Genomic DNA, 19551 nt, shown 5'->3' with positions numbered 1-19551 from the left:
TGTAGGGCACTTTATTGTCATTTCTTATTTATTTTATGTTTTGCAATTATTCATCTACTGCATCAACAATCTCAATAACTGCAGGACCTTCTATTAAGCCTTTTTAGTATATGGTGCAGTCACCTTTTAAGGCCAATTGTTATTGTGTGTATTTATTGTATTGAGCTACTGGATGGCTTTATTGGTCCATTGGGACCAATAAAGTATCTATCTATCTATCCATCTATATAGCCTTAACATAGCCACACATTTACATGTATGCAGCCAGTAGTTATCCATTTTAATTGAGCAAGCTCTTTTACATTTTATTGAGTTTTTTTTATTTCAACAGAACAAATAACTGTTGCCAGACAGAGGGGGGCTGCCCTTCTTCTCCTGCGCTGTAGGCGGGCAAGGAGAAGACTGCAGGATCTGCACGGAGCTCCTGGACCACATTGTGGCATACCCCCTGTTCTTGTCTCCGTTCATTGATGGGGTGCACCCAAACCCTTCGTCTTCTCCTTGCCCGCCCCCCATCAATGAACGGAGACAAGAACAGGGGGTATGCCACAATGTGGTCCAGGAGCTCCGTGCAGATCCTGAGAGGCACGCCAATATTTCAATTCGCCACTAAGTGTGCAATGGCAGAACCATATGGTGCAGCCAGTCATGATGTCATCTGGTATACTCTTTTGCATATATATATATATACTTTTTTTTTATCCCTCGGGATAAATACAGTGATGTTATTGCTGTGCTGGATTCAGTAGCCAGTGTATTTTATTTGAGTGCTCGAGACACTTAATGTTATTTTTCCTTAAATCCAGAGAGACAGTTTCTATGTGAAGCACTTTGAGCCTGCTTCATGCATGAAAAGTGCTATATAAATGAAGTTGCCTTGCCTTAAATAAAAATATATATATTACAAGTAATCTGGTTTCTACCTACATGGTGTGATTATATGATCACACTTGATTTCGTCTATTTCCCATTATGGTTAATGGTTTGGGTACTTAGTCTATGAAGGTATTATTGTAGCAAAAGTATTTAGCACCTGTAACTGCAGAATTTGAATGCGTACACTAAAGTCACAGTAAATTTGAAGTCGTATATATTTATTTTGCATGTGTACTCTAAAGTCACAAATGTTTAACAGTACATTTGTAGTCGTAAATATTTTTTTACACCATTGTAAACACAAAATAGGGTCTACGAGTATGCAAATCTGTGTTACAGGTGCACAAATCTTTTTGCTACAATTATTGCAGTGCAGTTGGTGCAAAACACATTCGCACACCCGTGTTTAATAATCTGAGAACATGCCCAAAAGGTGTGCATTCGTAAACCCAAATTTGAACTAATGCATCAGAAGTTGCACATCTGTGAAAAATTTCCTCATAAATAAAATGATAAAGAACCCTATGTTAATTCAGCATTTTAATGAGCGAGCACGAATTCGTTTTACAACTGCTCGAATCTGCTCCTGCAAGTCTCAGCTGTGGGTTTTTTTGCAGGTAGTTTTGACACACGCCTAGGTGGTAAATGTGTAGCAAAAGTATTCGTATCCGCAGCCGTAGGCCAGATTTTGTCCGTGGGCGGGACAAATAGTTCCGCCCAGAGCTATAGAGAGAGAGAGAGTTGCGACACTTCCATTGGACTCCGTTGTAGCGCCTACTTCCGGGGTATGGAGCCTCGAATAGTTCCAAACAACCATTTTACGGCGTAGGAGACCGTTCATTTCCATTGCTGGCCGCCGAGTAACTTCTGAGGTAAATTGATTAAATAGCTACCTCTTTTGAATTGTCAACTGTCTATATTGTATCAGGACCTTTATGATGCATATATTGATATTTATTTGTATATGCACAGCGTAATTATCTATATTTTTATCTTGGTAGACGACCGATTGCCTGCTAGTTTGTTAGCTCGACTGCACCATGTGATGGTATCTACACCAACAATTACAAAGTTCAGTACTAGTGAATCTAACTTTTATTTAGTTAGTTATTTATGTTGGATTACTAGGATAATTTAGGTTGATTTAAGGACGGGTTTTATGATGCGATAGCTAGTAGAAATAACAGTGTTTGTTTAATTATATCCTGGAAAGGGTGATGTTCAGCACATGAAGCCCTACAGATGCCGCCGATTCAACAATGCTGATTATGATGGGCGGTGAATTTAACCTGTATGGCTTTTTCGTTTTAACTTCTTGTTGACTGAATTGTTTCTCTTTCTTAGTGCCAAATTGATTCTCTTTCTTAGTGCCAAATTGATTCTTTTTTGTTTTGCAATAGCCCTCTCTGCTCTCCTTCTCATAAATGTTTCCTTTTCTAGTTGCCTTATTAGGTCCTCCACAGTCGCCCCATCAGTCCCTGGCAGTCTGGTCCCTGGAGCAGCTGGCCCTGGCAAAAGTTATTCCTTCACTGTTGACCCCTGACTGACTGGCCCTCGGCACACAAATCCCTGGATCACCTGCCACTGGATCACCTGCCCCTGAATCACCTGCCCCTGGCAATGTGGCCTCTTGATTGCTCTCTCTGTCTCCTGTGATGTCCTTTTCAACGCTCTTGAAATCCACCTAAATTTCTCCCTCAATCTCTGTAACAATTACAAGGTAATGTTGCTGTTATATGTATTTTGCCTTTGCATTTGCAACTACTGTCATCTCCAATGTAAGAAAATGAATTAAAGCAAAACATTTCTGTAATGTGAATTAAATCATCTGCCACAATCAGAAACCAATACAATTTATAAATGGATCTACCGGCAATTGTTAATTGGGTAGAAATGTGTCGATTATTTACATTGTGTGCAAATCCTCAGAGAATCTCTGCCTTCTGGTTGTTTTTTAAACTGAATGTACAAATATGAATTATGTAATCTCATTAGGAGTGTAGTCTATCCTTGAATTACATGAAATGGGGAATATTGTTAGCTGCATGGATCATACCAAAGTTTAATTTGGCGCAATATGTGTGGTCCGTTGCACTTGGTTCCGGAGGCACCCTCACAGAAGGGGGTTTCCTCCTCTTCGGTTTAGGGCGATGGATGAAAACTGTTGGGCCTGCATCGGGCCTCAACTTCAACATCCTATCTACTTTTGTGGCTTTGAATTGGTCATTTCCAAAGTGTACCTGTAGGTAGGCTTTAATATCAGTTTCCATCGCACTTCAAATATCATTGGAAAGTCATAATTCTCTACACTTAGAATTATTATGCCCTTTGAAATGCTAGCAAGTGATCTGAACATTACGTTACATCGTTTTTGACTGTTGCTGACTGTCAATAAGTTTTGACGGCTGACCATTGCCATCCATTTCTCCCTGCGCTCTTGGTCCTTGGGGAAGCCGTGATAACCCTTCTCGGACCGATTGGAGCATCCAAATGCTGCACAGCCAACCATGGTATGACCATTGATCTATAAAATGTTAGTTGTAACCAATGAACCATGACACCATTGAAGATCACAGAGCGGGTAACAACTGTTCCTCAACCACTTATGCCCTGACTTTTGAGAATAGGTTAGAGGTCAGAGTTCATGACCAAACGAGGATCCTCCCTCCTAAATCCATTTTGAATTTCCTAGGGCTATTCTAAGTATTGTAATGGCATAAAGTATAGTATATTTGCAACGTTATATGTTAATGGTTTGCCCTAAGTATATAGTGTTCCCTGCTGTGTCCATTGTTGAATCTGTTCACACAATCGCAATCACTTGTTCTTGTCACACTAATTGTTTAATATATACATGGGAAATACATGGGATTACATGAACCAAGTGACCACCGTTCTACTCTTCCATATGGCTCTGGGCATATGCTCAATACAACACATTTAAGCATGCAGTGCCCTGTTGAGACATGTTATTTCTATTAAGTCCTGTTGCTTGCACAAGAAGTCAACCTTATTATATTATGCATTCAAAATAAGAACTTACACGTGAACTTCCTGACGCTTGATCCATTCTCTATGTAAAGGAGAGAAAAGAACAATAAAATGTATTAATTTGGTCAGCATATCTTCCGACTATAAGGTTGCCTTCTCAGATAAACTCGCGCTGGTCATGTCAAGGTGGATTGCTGCATGCCGAACTGGCATATTATTTCAGACCAATTCAAAAGTGCCAAAGGCTATGCGGCAGCGGCGACCTTCCCGAGGCTTCGTCAAGTGCTCAATGGACAAGCATGAGTAGCCTATCTATCTGGCGATCGCGTAGCAAATAGTCATTTTACCGGTTCAAACCAACGCTTAAAACATTTTCGAATCATTTGGGCGATTCAAACTATTTTTTAAATCTTTTTTTGGGCAACTTCACACTGGCGGCGCCACATCCAAGACATTTCTGAACTTATGTTATGGCGACCATTAAAATAGATTGAAGGACATTTGCGGCATGTTAATGCAATACTTTGGGGGGAATTCACTTGAACAAAGTCATTTCATTTTAACATAATGTAGGATACCCACCTCTGTTCAGTCGGACGCCCTCTTCACTTCTCCAGAAAGAAACGTATCCCGCGGAAAGATGGCTGGCACGCGGTGGGTCCCAGTGTAATTTGAGAAACGCATCCCTGCCGGCGATTTTCATTGGATTAGGAAATTATGGGCGGAACTATTTGTCCCGCCCACGGACGAAATCTGGCCTACGGCTGCGGATACGAATACTTTTGCTACACATTTACCACCTAGGCGTGTGTCAAAACTACCTGCAAAAAACCCCACAGCTGAGACTTGCAGGAGCAGATTCGAGCAGTTGTAAAACGAATTTGTGCTCGCTCATTAAAATGCTGAATTAACATAGGGTTCTTTATCATTTTATTTATGAGGAAATTTTTCACAGATGTGCAACTTCTGATGCATTAGTTCAAATTTGGGTTTACGAATGCACACCTTTTGGGCATGTTCTCAGATTATTAAACACGGGTGTGCGAATGTGTTTTGCACCAACTGCACTGCAATAATTGTAGCAAAAAGATTTGTGCACCTGTAACACAGATTTGCGTAGCCTACTCGTAGACCCTATTTTGTGTTTACAATGGTGTAAAAAAATATTTACGACTACAAATGTACTGTTACACATTTGTGACTTTAGAGTACACATGCAAAATAAATATATACGACTTCAAATTTACTGTGAATTTAGTGTACGCATTCAAATTCTGCAGTTGCAGGTGCTAAATACTTTTGCTACAATAATACCTTCATACTAGTCCACCATTGTTGATTCCTCACCTGAAGAGCCAATCTCCAGAGCTATGGCTCGCCAGGCAATGTCCTTTTTGGAGTTGTCTTTGTAATGATGGGAACTTTGGTCATACAATTCAACATATTTTTCCACCTCGACGACCAGTCTCTCATCGTCCATTCTCGGAATTGTTTCTCACAAACGAAAGAGGGAGACATCTAGTGATGTTACGTTTTGCGTCGAGGCATCGGGGCGTGTGTCGAGTACCTCGGCTCCTCCCCCAGCGAAGCTCCGCTTCGAGTAGGATTCACATTGGCGAAATGACGTAGGGTGTGACGTTCGAGGCTTCGCCTCGGGCTACTGCTTCGAAATATGGGTTCGGCGGGAGATTTCGACTTTAATGGCTATTAAATTAATAACTCCTTCTCAGTTGTCATGCAGGGTGGCTCGGCTTAGCTCAGGAGGTAGAGCAGTTGACTTGTAACCGGTGGCTAGTTCAATCCCCAGGTCCTCCAAGTTCAGTGTTGTTGTGTCCCTTTCACTTTGCTCCTGACAGCTGACTGTCGCCTTGCATGGTTGACTCTGCCGTCGGTGTGTCAATGTGTGTATTTACCGATGTAAGTCGCTTTGGATAAAAGCGTCTGCTAAGACACACTTTTGCCAAATGATTTATTTTCTAGCATGAGCTCTGTGCCATTTTATGAATGGCACACTCACACACATGTATCACTGAAATGACTTCAATTCTCAAATGATTTAATGTTGTGTCGGCACACGAAGCAAAAATCACATTTTGGGTTGGGTTGTCATAATTTCATTCACCACTAGATGTCCCTAGGGTACTCATTTGAAGCTTCGAGCACGAACCACTTTGGTGGTTCATCTGGCTTGAGAGGCTTTGACGTTTCATGAGGCATCATCTCGGCACCACTAGAGACATCCAGTGGTGAGGGGTAGATATGGAGGTGCCTACGGGACCCGGGATGTACAAACCAGCTTTTAAAAAGCGCTTTTTCAGGGGCGGCGACGCAATTTTCCGTCTCGTAAACGGTCGTTGCCATTTGAAACGCGTTGCCCAATCAGCGTTGAGCTTGACCCGACGTCACTGGCAGAGAGTAGTGACGCTTGCACAGAAGCATACGGCCGACATCTTTCTTTATTCTGGGTGGAAATAGTAACATAGTTACGCCATTGAATGCGTTTATGTAAACATTTTTTGCGAGAAATGTGCATTTTACTTTCATAATGTTCGCTCGGTGAATGTGAAGGATGTTTGGTTTGATAGTTATGACGAAGAGGGAACGCTCCGTTCACTTGCATGGACAGTCTCTGGTTGCTAAGCAACCTCAACGTCTTGGCGGACTATATCTCTGCTGATCAACACTACGAATGCTGGAAACACACCAGACACACCATGTGAAGTTATTTAACCCGATTATTGTTATTTATATCTGAGATTATTTAACATTCCACACTGTGCTGTTTTTAACTGACTCCAAGTGACCTGCTGCAGTTATTTAACCCGATTATTGTTATTTATATCTGAGATCACAGAGCTGCCAACTCTCACGGTTTCACCGTGTGACACACTCTTTTGCCTGTTTACACACGCACACACGCCACACATCCAATTTCTCACGGCAAAAAAAAATAAAAAAATAATTTTGAGACGCGTTCGTTCCTTTCCAAACTACCCGACGGTAGATGGCGCTGTTTAGCTCCACTGAACCTGCATCCGAAGTTAGCGACAGAAGAATAGTGAGACGGCGGGAAAAACTACCTCGAGAAGTCAGATGGGAATGTAAACTCTCATCTGAGACGTTACTTACAAGGTATGTTACAATGAAATGCATTTCAATTGAGAACTCACTCTCTTAAACTTTAAATCTTGAAATTATTTGTTTGTTTTTGTGCGTGTCTGTGGACTTCATTTAGTGTGGTGACCTTAACATAAAAAATAGGCTACAAGAAATGTGTACAATAGAAGTAGGCATGTTCTTATAACTGAGAGTAGAGTTATTAAACCAACATGATCGCCATTTTAATTCTTTAAGGTTTCAAAGATGTCCCGTAAGAGACCTTTGACAGGACAAAAGCGAAATCTTTTATTTTATTTAAAGAAGCAGCCAAGTGAAAAAAGACAGAGAAACACATTGACAGAACAGCCAGAACAGCCAGAACCACTGACAGGACAACAGACAGAGGAGCAACACACGGGACAGAGGGAGCAGGAGACAGGTCAGCGAGAGCTACAGCCAGGACAGACTGACAAACATGCAGAGGAGCAACAGACCGGACAAATAGAAGCACATGCAGAGGAGCAACAGACAGGACAAATAGAAGCACATGCAGAAGAGCCACAGACAGGACAAATAGAAGCACATGCAGAGGAGCCACAGACAGGACAAATAGAAGCACATGCAGAGGGGCCACAGACAGGACAAATAGCACGACCAACAGAGCAGATGGAAGAAGACACAGAGGGACAGACAGAAGGGTCTCCCCCAATCCAACACCAGGGCCAGAAGAGTCGTGCTCTGGCTGGAGCAGCAACATATAGATCCATTTTCAAAAATGAGTGGACCTCTTCATGGCCATTTATTACGAGAGGGACCCTCATCACACACTACTGGTGTGCAGTGTGCCAAATTGAAAACTCCTGTTGCCACCAGGGTGTGACAGATGTAGTGCGCCACCTAAAAACCAAAGGCCACCAAGAAAAGCAACAGGCTCTCCAGTCCTCAGCCACAATATCACAATATGCAATGCCCATTCCCTCTGTTGGGGGCATGTCTGCACAAGATGCTAAGGTATGATATGTGTAATGGTCCTGTCAAGGTTCAGTCAAGAGTTGTGTGTTATAGTTGATCACGGTAAAGTCATGGTTGATAGTTCTGACTAATTTGTGTTTTGTAGTGTAGTACAGTAGAATTTTCTTAATTTGAGATCTTAGTTGCTGAATGTGTTTTTTACCTGTGGCCAATTATTGCAGGTGATTTTAAATAAATGATGGTCTTTTGGGCTAATCATTTTTAATTTCTTACAGACAAGAAGAGCTGAGGTCAAAATGACAGCCGGGTTGAAAGTTCACAACATCCCCCTAGCCTTTGCGGACCACCTAGGGCCTCTCCTAAAAGAATGTTTCGGAGATTCGAAGACAGCACAGGAGTACAGGTGTGCTAGGACAAAGTCATCCTGCATTAACAATGAAGCAATAGCGCCATATTTCACACAGGAGCTTGTGAAGGAGATGAAAAAAGCCCCCTATACCCTTGTTACAGATGGGTTAAATGACACTGGTATTTCCCAAACTATTTGTGATTTTTCTCCTTTGAAAAACATTTGCTTTGTGTATTTTTAAATCTCAACAACATGAACATCTGTATGATTCTAACTTGTCATTATAGGAGTGGCAAAGATGAACCCGCTTACTGTCCGGATCTTCATGGGCAGAAAAGTTGTCCACCAGTTCTTGAATATGTGCACAACAACTGGGACGAGATGTGGGACAGCAAGTGAGATCTTCACCAAAATGAGCACCGCCTTAGAGGAGCATGACATTCCTTGGGAGAACTGCATTGGTCTCTCAGTCGATAATGCAGCTGTGAACGTTGGATCACGTAATTCCATTGCCTCTAGGGTCCTCCAAAAGCATCCCAACACCTATATTCATGGTTGTCCTTGTCATGTGGCACATAACACCGCCAAAGCTGCAGGAGTGGGATTTTTTAAAGTGAGTTAAGGTCTTTACATGTAACTTTTTATTTTAATCCTAATTACATGCATTGACTGATTATGATTTGATTAATTGCAGGTGTCACATTTTGATTTGGAGGACATGATAGTGGACATCGGTTACTGGTTCAAGGGTAGCACAAATCGGAAAGGATACCTGAGAGGTATGCATGTTTGATACTATTAAATGTAATATTGAAATGCTGAGCTGTAGAAAATAAATGATATGGAATTAAATGTCTGGAACAGAGTTTTGTGAGCTCCATGAAGCGGAGTACATGGAGGTCCTCCTCCATGTCTCGGTTCGTTGGCTAAGCCTTGAACGCTGTGTGACCAGGATCCTGAGGCTTTATGAACCTCTGGCCAGCTACTTCAAATCTGCTGGTATAGATCATTTATCTATTTCATTATGCAGCAACTACATGGATTGTTAGTCACATACTTGTATTATTGATAACCTCTTGTTTTGTGTTATTTATTGATTGATTCAAGATGAAAACCAGGCCAGGTTCAAGAGGCTTGTGCAGACGTTCACTGACCCCATGACAGAAGTGTACCTGCTGTTCTTTCAATCCACCGTTCCAACTTTCACTACTTTCAACTTGCTTCTTCAAAGAGAGCGGTCATCAATATTTATGTTGTATGATGAGGTGGGATTGGATTTTGCAGTTTTTCTATTCTGTGTCTTGCTGATATCTGCAGGGATCTTCTAAAACATGTTTCACCCACTATTTTGTAAATGTCTGTTATAGATGGAGAAATTTGTACGCAAGCTTTGTTCAAAGTTCATTGTTCCAGCAGCTCTGCAGGGCCTTGAGGAGCCTGGTGACATTGCCTTTGGGGAGACGGCAAACCATTTGCCAGGTTAGTGATTGACTATTATTATGATCAAACACTGTGCTATGTGATCAATAACATGTGACACGTAGCCTTGTACCTAGCATTTTGTCACTTCATGAGTAGAAACCTATTAAGGTGTGTGGTAGTCCTTCCATTAACAGTGGGCTTCTGGTTGGATTTCTTGCCCTATATGTCTAGCTGATATTGCAGCATCAGCATGTTAAACCATTTACGTTAACATGGTATGCTGTATCTCTAACAGGAAGAAAGTTGAACATTGGGTTCACAACCAGGGCTAAACTCAACAGGCTACTTGACGAGGGTGACATCACACCACAGCAGGTGGATTCATTCCATGAAGCTGTGGTATGTTTCCTGACAAGTGCTGTGGCCTATGCACTAAAGAAGCTGCCACTGAAAGAGCCACTGCTCAAACATTCAAAATTTGTAGACGTACGGCAGAGGGCTGAAAGTGACATCGGAGCTGTCCTGTACTTTGTTGAAAGGTTTGTTTTCTTTCCCTCTAATTATTGTCTATCATCTTAGCTAAAATATCCTGCTTTTTATGATGATATATGTTCACTCCTAAACATGAGCTATTCTTATATGGCTTCTCCTCAAAGATGCGTATGAACTGCTGTTGGTTGATGACAATATACCTAACAACTTGTAACTACTTTCATAAATAGGTTTCCCCATCTCCTCCCATACCATGGTCCAGAGGAGCATGACCTTCTGGGTGAGGAGTTTCTAAGTTATCAGACCATGCCAATGATATCCCTGCAGGATGAAACTGAAATGGAAAGCTTCTGGGCTGAAATGGCAACCCGGAAACATAAGGCAAAACATTTATTTTTTTGTGTTTCCATTTGGCAGCTGTGGCTTGGCTGTTTTGCTTGTCGCATGTATATATTGTCATGCATTTTCCAAATTTTGCATATTTTTATCTGAACTGTGTTAATGGATCAACCTACAGTATACTTACAGTTTTAATCAGTAAAAAAATCAAGGTATGTTTTTCCATTGTGTTCTTGATGCATTTTCCATAGGTGACAGGAGCCAACGAATTTCAGAGGCTTGCTGCCGTTGCCAAGCTGGTCCTGGTGTTGCCCCATTCCAACGCAGACGCTGAGTGGGTGTTTTCAGTTGTGGGACTGAACAAAACAAAGACCAGAAACAGCCTAGCACTGGATGGCACCCTGTCCTCAATAATGACCATAAAGATGGCCGACCTGGAGCCCTGTTTCAAATGGGAGCCCCCCTCAGATGTCCTCAAGGCCTCCAAGAAGGCCACAGGCCAGTATAACCGTGCCCACAGATCATAGACGAGGACTAACTTCTGATCTGCATCTGATACGGATGACTTCATTTTTTGTTATTTTTGTAATGCATTCATCTTTTATTGCTTGAAAAAGTTGTACTGTTTAAGCACTGTTTCTAATGGACCATGTGGTGGGAGGCTTTGAATGAAGAATCATTTATCTCCCTAACTAATCTTGTCGTTTTTGGCTGAACATAAATCAATAAGTGCTCTTAAGAATACAATTATTCACAACATAGGTTAGGTTTCAGTTCAGAATTTGTTTAATACCATTGTTGTGGTCAAAATATCAATCAACCTACCTAGGTCAAATTACTGGTCTATGAATAAGGCTATATTGTGACACATAGGCAGTCATTTAGGCACAACAATAGTTTTCTGGTTTAATGTCCAACTCCAGACTAGGCCCTACAAGTCCTGATGCCAAACATGAATCAGAATAAGTTCAGGTATTGCACATCTTTAGCAGACCACCCAAAAATCCACTATAATGAAAGAAATCACATCTACTTGATCCAAAATTTCCTTGGGATGGACCTTCAGCTATGTCTTTGCTTCACATAATGTAACCAGTATTGCCCATCTCCAGTGAGCCGCCCCTATCAATGGCTTGGGGCCTACCCACAAACCACCAAAATGCAGGGTACAACATGGGTTCAACATCCAATTATATAAAATTCCCTCAAATCTGAGCCTGCGTTGTCAGGGGTACCCCCGACAAAATCTCACTCCAAGGTTTTTTGAAAAGTTGGCAGCTCTGGATCATTTAACATTCCACCCTGTGCTGTTTTTAACTGACTCCAAATGACCTGCTGCAGGTCCTGGCTCCTCTACGTCCGCCATGTTTTAATTCCGTTCACGAAGCATTCGGAATTCAAGATCGGACGCAATTCATTTCAAATGGCAACGACCGTTTACGAGACGGAAAATTGCGGCGGCGACGCTAGGGAATAGAACATTGGCTCGAAGAGTAGTTGGGCGGCGCGGCGCGGAACGCTGCCGCGCAGCTAGTCGGCGCCGGTGTGGGCTAGTACATCCGGAATAATGGGGGCGGAGTTTTTTGGTGTGTGGAGTATGGCAAGCCATCCCCGCCAGAAAACGGCATCATTTAGACGCGTATCACCTTCATTACGCCGTAAAAAACGCCGTAAAAAACGCCGTAAAAGGTAGAAAAACGCTGTATTTTACGCCGTCATGCGCAAAAAAGCGCCGCTTTTTACGCCGCAATTAAGCCTTTCAAGAGCGCGCGTAAAATACGGCGCTTTTGTGCACATCAAACCGCGCGTAAAATACGGCGCTTTTGTGCACATCACAACGCCGTAAAATACAGCGTCTCTCTAGTATGCTAATAATCTCTGCCCTTCTTTTCTCTCAGCCAATGCATTTGAAGTGTTTGCGCCCAATCGCTGAACAAGACAAGCAGACCAAATCAGTTTAGCACAGATCTGCTTTGAGGAGTTCTCCTCTCATTTGTTGTTAGTTGTAGCGTCATATCGATATATATTAGTAAATCCAGTTCCTACAGTGTGGTCACCGTGGCCGTGGCCCAATCGATAGAGACGCTTGCTCTGTAGGCAAGAGGTTGTTTAAAAATAAATAATAATAATACATATAAAGACGTTTCAAACGTTCCATCGAGTCTCTCGCATTCTACAATGGGCAGCTTTATTGTTTCCCATGGGAGCCGGCGAAACTAGATTTCTTCTTCGAAGGTTGTGCTCCACACATAACCTCCTCACCATCATAACGGAGTACTTCGGGGCACCAGAATGCTTTAGAGCGGTAGGCCTACTGATCGCGTCGTGTCTTTCCAGTGTCAAATAGTTCACGAATAAAATCACCATAAGGTTCAAGTGCGGCCATAACTAAGGCTAAATATAATTAGACAGTCTATTGCTGGTTTAGGTGGTTGGCTCTTTTTTCTTCGCTGCGTTCTGCCTTCTGGTGTAGCCTATAACTATAAATGTATCTATTTTTGTAGGCCCTATTTGTTTTTCTGTTTCGGGTTTTAAAAACCAACACACAAACACAAAATCAAATGCCGTTTATTTGTTTATTCCTTTTGCCCTTTTTCAGCTTCAAAACCAAATCAGAAAAACCAAAATACAATCCTGTTAATTGTTTTTTCTGATTTTGTTATAAATCGGAATATTCAAAGAACGAACCATACACGAATTCTCCTACCTCATCACTTTACTGACACACACAATGTGTGGCAGTAAAGTGACAGGATCATTCCATAGACAAAAATCTTTCCATCTAACTAATTTAATTTAGGAGGATAGTCATTGCACAGATGTAAGTTAACCAAGTATTCTCATTATAGCCTAGTTATATCCTAGTTTTGCATATTTATACATTGCATCCTATTTTCATATTTCATGTGGCATCTGTATTTTTATGTAGGCTACAGCATCTGTATTTTAAATGTAGCTAATATCTTCTTTTTACATTTTACCTTTTGCTGAGGTGGGCGCTGTATTAGCCTACTGTATAGGCTGTCTGTATTTGTGTAAGAGTTATTTGTATTGTGTAACCTGCTGGATTATGAAAGTTAGTTTGGGGTAAATAAAGTGTCTGTCTGTCTGTCGGGGAAAATGCCGTGAAAAATGTACGCACGGTGCGTTCAGGATTAGGACTGATATTATCGGCATAGGCCTAATCAATCGGGTTTTAATATTTGGAGCATTCATATATCAGTCTATTCTTTTCGTAGGCTACTCTGCTGTTGGCCTTGATGGGGAGATATGTTTTTGCTTCCATGCACAAATAGTTGAATCCAACAACATTCCTGCGTCTCCAGAGCCCATTTAAGCACCGTGTCAGACTCAGTACACTGTTTACAAGCCTCTGAACGTTGTTAGAGCATGGCTCCCCAGTTCATCAGTGTCTCTCTCTATGGCTCCCTCTCACTCCTTTCCACTGTGTATTTATATCGATTGAACAAGAGAGGATGTTACGATAAATCGGCGAAAATAAAGGCTCCATGGCTGTAATAATTTAAATATAATTAACTTATAAAGCGTGTAACAAGACACCTAGATGATCTGGCTGGCTGACTAAAAAGGCACTGAATTTGGAACTTATAACACAGGAGGTCTGGCTTGCGGACTAAAAAGCATTGCGATCATAAAAGCGTGACCATCTGACAAAAGCACAAATCTGACAATAAATGGATTCGATCCGACAACCTCTTCCCTACATAGCAAGCGTCTGAACCACGGTTATCACAACGTTGAAACTGCATTTACTAATATATATATATCTATACGAATATGACGCTACAACTAACGCCAAATGAGAGGAGATCTGTGTTGAACTGATTTGGTCTGCTTGTCTTGTTCAGCGATTGGGCGCAAACACTTCAAATGCATTGGGTGAGAGAAAAGAAGGGCGGAGATTATTAGCATACTAGAGATACGCCGTATTTTACGGCGTTGTGATGTGCACAAAAGCGCTGTACGGCGTAATGAAGGTGATACGCGTCTAAATGATGCCGTTTTTATGGCGGGGATGGCTTGCCATAGAAAACCCTGCTCGATCTCGCCGTTTCACCGAGCATGCATCGGAGGTGGCTCGTGTGTACTTGCAACCGCTATAAATCCCAGGATGCATTTCGCACTCGCAGCAGTACGATGGCGGACAATATGGAGAAGACGCACAACTGTAGCTTAAGTTACTCTTAACTTATATATATATTTATATAATATAATAATAATATAAGATAATATATAAATATTTATACAACGGGGGACCTAAATCCAGCGATCTGATTGGTTCCCAACTGTTGTATAATGAGCGTATACATAACTGCTATGACGCCCGATCATTTTGTGAAAGTTTTCATATCACTCCGCGCCTGGAAGTAGAAACAGTTACAAAGTAAATTAAACATATGTTGGATGATGGAGAGCGTGTAAATGTTGTTACTTCGGGAGTGAGCAAGGCGATGGAGAGACTAACAAAAGCTTAGGCACATGGCGAGTGAACTGCTCCATAGGATAAATCGCCGGCGAACCGCTCTATCGGAGCCTTCTCTCGGAGGGACGCTAAAGCGTGTTGCATAGCGACCGTCGATGCATAGCGGCAGCCAGGAGGGACTACTTTTTTGTATTCTTTAATAAAACGGCTATTTTGACTTTCTTGGTTTCTTTTTAAATGTAGTGTGTCTATGACTTTCGTTTCGCCATAATAGTAACCGTTGTATAAAAGCAATAGATCACTTCAGTCAGTGGCATGTGCTCATTATACCACTGTGAAGGGGGTCGCCGGCCCTCCGCTGCGCGTCGGGCCGGACAACGCACAGTGGTATAATGAGCACATACCACAGCCTGGCGTGATCTATTGCTTAAATATATATAAAGTCGTGTGTGTATAGCTCATACACATGACAGGACACGCATATCTTTTCAATTTTTATTCATTCAGAATATTTACATAGCCTACTATTTGAAAATGAAAGAGGCTGGGATTTTGTTTTATATCATTTGTTTATATTGTTCAGTAGTATATGCCTAAATGAGGCCGTAGCACAGTTAACGGACGAGCAGAGGTGGTGACTCGCGTGCTCGCAAGTCTGCTTGAAGTACGGACTTGCCAAGTACGTGCTTGCACGTCATCGAGTCCGTAGTATGCCTACGCGTGCTAGGAATTGAGAAACGGCCGTAGTGTCCGAATTCTCGTTTGTTCGTTCCCTAAATAATGCACTATATCATGAACACTATATAGGGAATAGTGAGTGAGTGGATAGGGAACGATTTCGAACACAGCTTATGTCTGACCCCTACTCAAATCGAACGCCGAACCAGGAAGTTGTGAGATAGGCCGGACTCGATGACGTCACCAGCTCAGCTCGTCTGTTAACTGTGCTACGGCCCATGGACATAATAAAGGATGGACCACAGACTGGAAAATGGCCGCCCATTCATTCCTAGCTATACAAACTGCTCAGTGGCGCAGGGTAACATCAGGCCCCCAGGATAGGCGCATACTTCCGCAATACACCAGTGCTCAGAGGCCAAGCCTGGTATTGCAGCTGTTTAAGCTGGCTGTGGACGGGGGTCCGTCATTTCATGTGGCCCAGAAGTAGATATCGCCGTACACTCCAATACGTGGGGAACAGGATTGTGTCTCCGCAAAAAATGTCTGGATATCAATCAAAGGCTCATAATTATATTTCTACCCTGTTCTAATTTTTTTTTAAGTTTTGTCTTTTCAAAACGCCTCCTCAAGCGTTTTATTAGCAGTTTATGTTGGGTGGGCAGCTGAAAGGAGTCGTACTGAAACAAACGGCTCCTTGCTATGGACCTATTTTGAAGTGCACGGCTCCATTAACTTCCGAATTAAATTAAATTCCGAATTAACTCCATTAACTTCCAAAGTCTGAGATTTTTCCTTTTACTTAACATGAATGGCGTTGAACACGGATATATAACACACATATCATTGAAATAGCTGTAACAGGCACGTATTAACATTTCAGTTGCGTTGGTAGGTATTTCATTTTCATTTGCTTGTTTAGCTATGTATGACAGGGTTATGGTTAGCTATGACAGTTGACAATGTTGGTGTATTACAATTCATTATTTGGGTAGGCTACTCCAACTTCGTTGCTGGTCGATGCGTAAACATTTACTTTTATATAAATTATTGATTGCATTTTTCGTAAATAGTTAGTTGGAAGGAATCTATTTCTTAAGCAATAACATTGAACTGATTTTTTTAGGCCTACATACGTTTACTATGTTACTATGGTATTATATGGAGCAATCTTACATATTTATGAAGTTTCCAGATCAATAAAGTTCTATCTCTTTTTATTTGAACTGCCTGTATGTCCTCTTGATTATAGTATGACAGTGTGTACCTTGGTTATCAGCTATCATAGAATGGTGTCAATGTGGTATTGGCATATATATTCCAGAATTTGAAAAAGGATATGGATATAGAGTGGGTGACTTTATCAGTATACTCAATCGAGATGGCCACAATAATAACCGCTCTTAGATGGGTTGTAGATACTAAGTTGGTGACAATGTGGTATTGGCATATATATTCCAGAATTTGAAAAAGGATATGGATATAGAGTGGGTGACTTTATCAGTATACTCAATCGAGATGGCCACAATAATAACCGCTCTTAGATGGGTTGTAGATACTAAGTTTTATACCAGATAATTCAATACGTGAAGATTTGGTGATAGAGGTAAAGCATCTTCTTTTAAATATTATAAGCCTTGGTTTAGTTATTCAGTTCTGTTGGATTCCAGCCCACCATGGAATATATGGCAATGAAATTGCTGATAAATTAGCTAAAAGATACTAACCTAATTAGAAGAATTTAACCTTAAGTATGTATATTTTTTATTTATTCATTTCTTTTGTTTGTTTGTTTTATTTTGTTTCGTTAGTTTGGTTTTTTCTTTGAATTTATTTTTATGATTTAAAGTATCATTTGCCAACGTCCTTGTCACAAACTCCTGTGTAGTAGTCCAGTAGGTGGCGGTATATGGGGAAAAACTATGATCCTCCACTAAACTAGAAGAAGAAGAAGATCTCTGCATCCGGTACGTCACGGACTAGGTCACGTGTCTTGGCCCCATAACGCGGAAGCAAATCGCTCCTGTATGTTACCCATGGACATAATAAAGGATGGACCACAGACTGGAAAATGGCCGCCCATTCATTCCTATACAAACTGCTCAGTGGCGCAGGGTAACATACAGGAGCGATTTGCTTCCGCGTTATGGGGCCAAGACACGTGACCTAGTCCGTTCAAAATAGGTCCATAGCAAGGAGCCGTATGTTTCAGTACGACTCCTTTCAGCTGCCCACCCAACATAAACTGCTAATAAAACGCTTGAGGAGGCGTTTTGAAAAGAAGAAACTTACATTTTCTTTAGAACAGGGTAGAAATATAATTATGAGCCTTTGATTTGTGGCAGGGCGAGGGTAGAAGCGGGCGTGGGGCGAGGTCACGTTAGGGACCACACCAAGCACAGCCCGTGTTCAGGAGGTTGCAGACAACGCCACCTTGGGACTTTCACCCAAAGATTTAATTTAGGACACGCAAGTAAGTTGACTCTAATGGCAGGAGACGTGGTTCACAGTTTGAACTGTGAACCACAGTTAAAAATTAAATAATATAAAACACCCGGGTAAATGATAATCACACACACAAACACAAATCCCAGGGAAGCACAGCACATAGGAAGAAAAGGGACACCGCCACCACCACAGACCTCTGTAAAGTAAAACAGACAAGAATCAAAACACAATAAAACAAAACTAATACGAAACAAAAACGGGGCAAACAATCAATCCAAACAAAATATCCTTTGCTCAAAAACAGAAAAGAAAGTAAATAAACAAACTATCTTCAAAGCAAAACAAACCCAATGGCCAAGGCGGCACACTTATGAAAATGGCTGTAACGGTTCCGGCCGTGGTAACACAAAGCCAAATCTGTTGCAACGCTGTAGGCAACAGACAACAAACAGCGCTATACACAAGGACAACAGGCAAAGCTGTAAACACAACAGCGGACGGCGCTGTAATTGAAACTGCAGACGAAATATAAGACAAAGCAGCAGGGTTCAGCCGTTCAGGTTGCTCAGTAGCCGTCCCTCATCTGTTGACTCGATTAGCGGCACACTGACGATAACAGGGGGGAGGGGCCTACAGCTACATGCGGTACCAACGCAGGCCAACGGGAGTAGCGCACGCTAATAGCGGGGCACGGCAGCTCAAGCGCTCCGCCGCGAGACAACACTTCGGACCGGAAGTCATGCATGCAATTGAGCGCAGAGAGACAGAGCACCGGGGAGACCTGCCTCCTTTATGTAGCGTTCCCCCTACCGGCTGCTATGCGCACTTCATTGAGTGTCTACTACTACAGATTGATATCCAGACATTTTTTGCGGAGACACAATCCTGTTCCCAGTGTTGTATAGTAGCGAAGTAGAAATACTTCGTTACTGTACTTAAGTAGTTTTTTTTGGATATTTGTACTTTACTTTACTACTTATATTTCTCTGTACTTTTACTTTGCTACATTTTGCGAAGAAAACGGATACTTTTACTCCGATACATTTCCCTTGAAGCCTTCGTTACTCGTTACAAAATCAACTCATCTTTAGAAAAAAAAAAATGAATCATGAGAGATATGAGAATACGACGCTGAAGTTGGCATCCGATTTGCAGCATCCGATTCGGCTTGAAAACCACTTAGTATCTTCAAATCGGTCCTGATTGAAAACCACTACACCTAGACTCTTCAAATCTGGACTACATTATCACAGTGAGGCTATACATTATGTAAAACATAGTTTCAGATTTGTGAAACCTTTACCCTATTTGTGAAAATGCAATACAGGCTTATTTGAATGCTTTTTAGGGGTCCAGACCGCATTGCATTTTCACAAATAGGTTAAAGGTTTCACAAATCTGAAACTATGTTTTACATAATGTATAGCCTCACTGTGATAAT

General features: G+C 41.7%; 1 protein-coding gene across 1 annotated transcript; it reads left to right on the top strand.

Moving 5' to 3' along the window:
* Positions 1–9074: 9074 nt before the first annotated feature.
* Positions 9075–11790, top strand: LOC115551995 (uncharacterized). Its single transcript, XM_030367669.1, has 5 exons — positions 9075–9286; positions 9395–9552; positions 9655–9766; positions 10005–10248; positions 10432–11790. Exons 1-5 carry the CDS (start codon positions 9139–9141, stop codon positions 10691–10693), a joined length of 924 nt encoding a protein of 307 aa, XP_030223529.1. The 5' UTR covers positions 9075–9138; the 3' UTR covers positions 10694–11790.
* Positions 11791–19551: the final 7761 nt, after the last annotated feature.

This window comes from Gadus morhua, chromosome 10 (genome assembly GCF_902167405.1).
Source record: "Gadus morhua chromosome 10, gadMor3.0, whole genome shotgun sequence".
Lineage (NCBI taxonomy): Eukaryota > Metazoa > Chordata > Actinopteri > Gadiformes > Gadidae > Gadus > Gadus morhua.
Note: the sequence above shows the minus strand (reverse complement) of the source record. Positions and strands in the feature narration are given on the sequence as shown.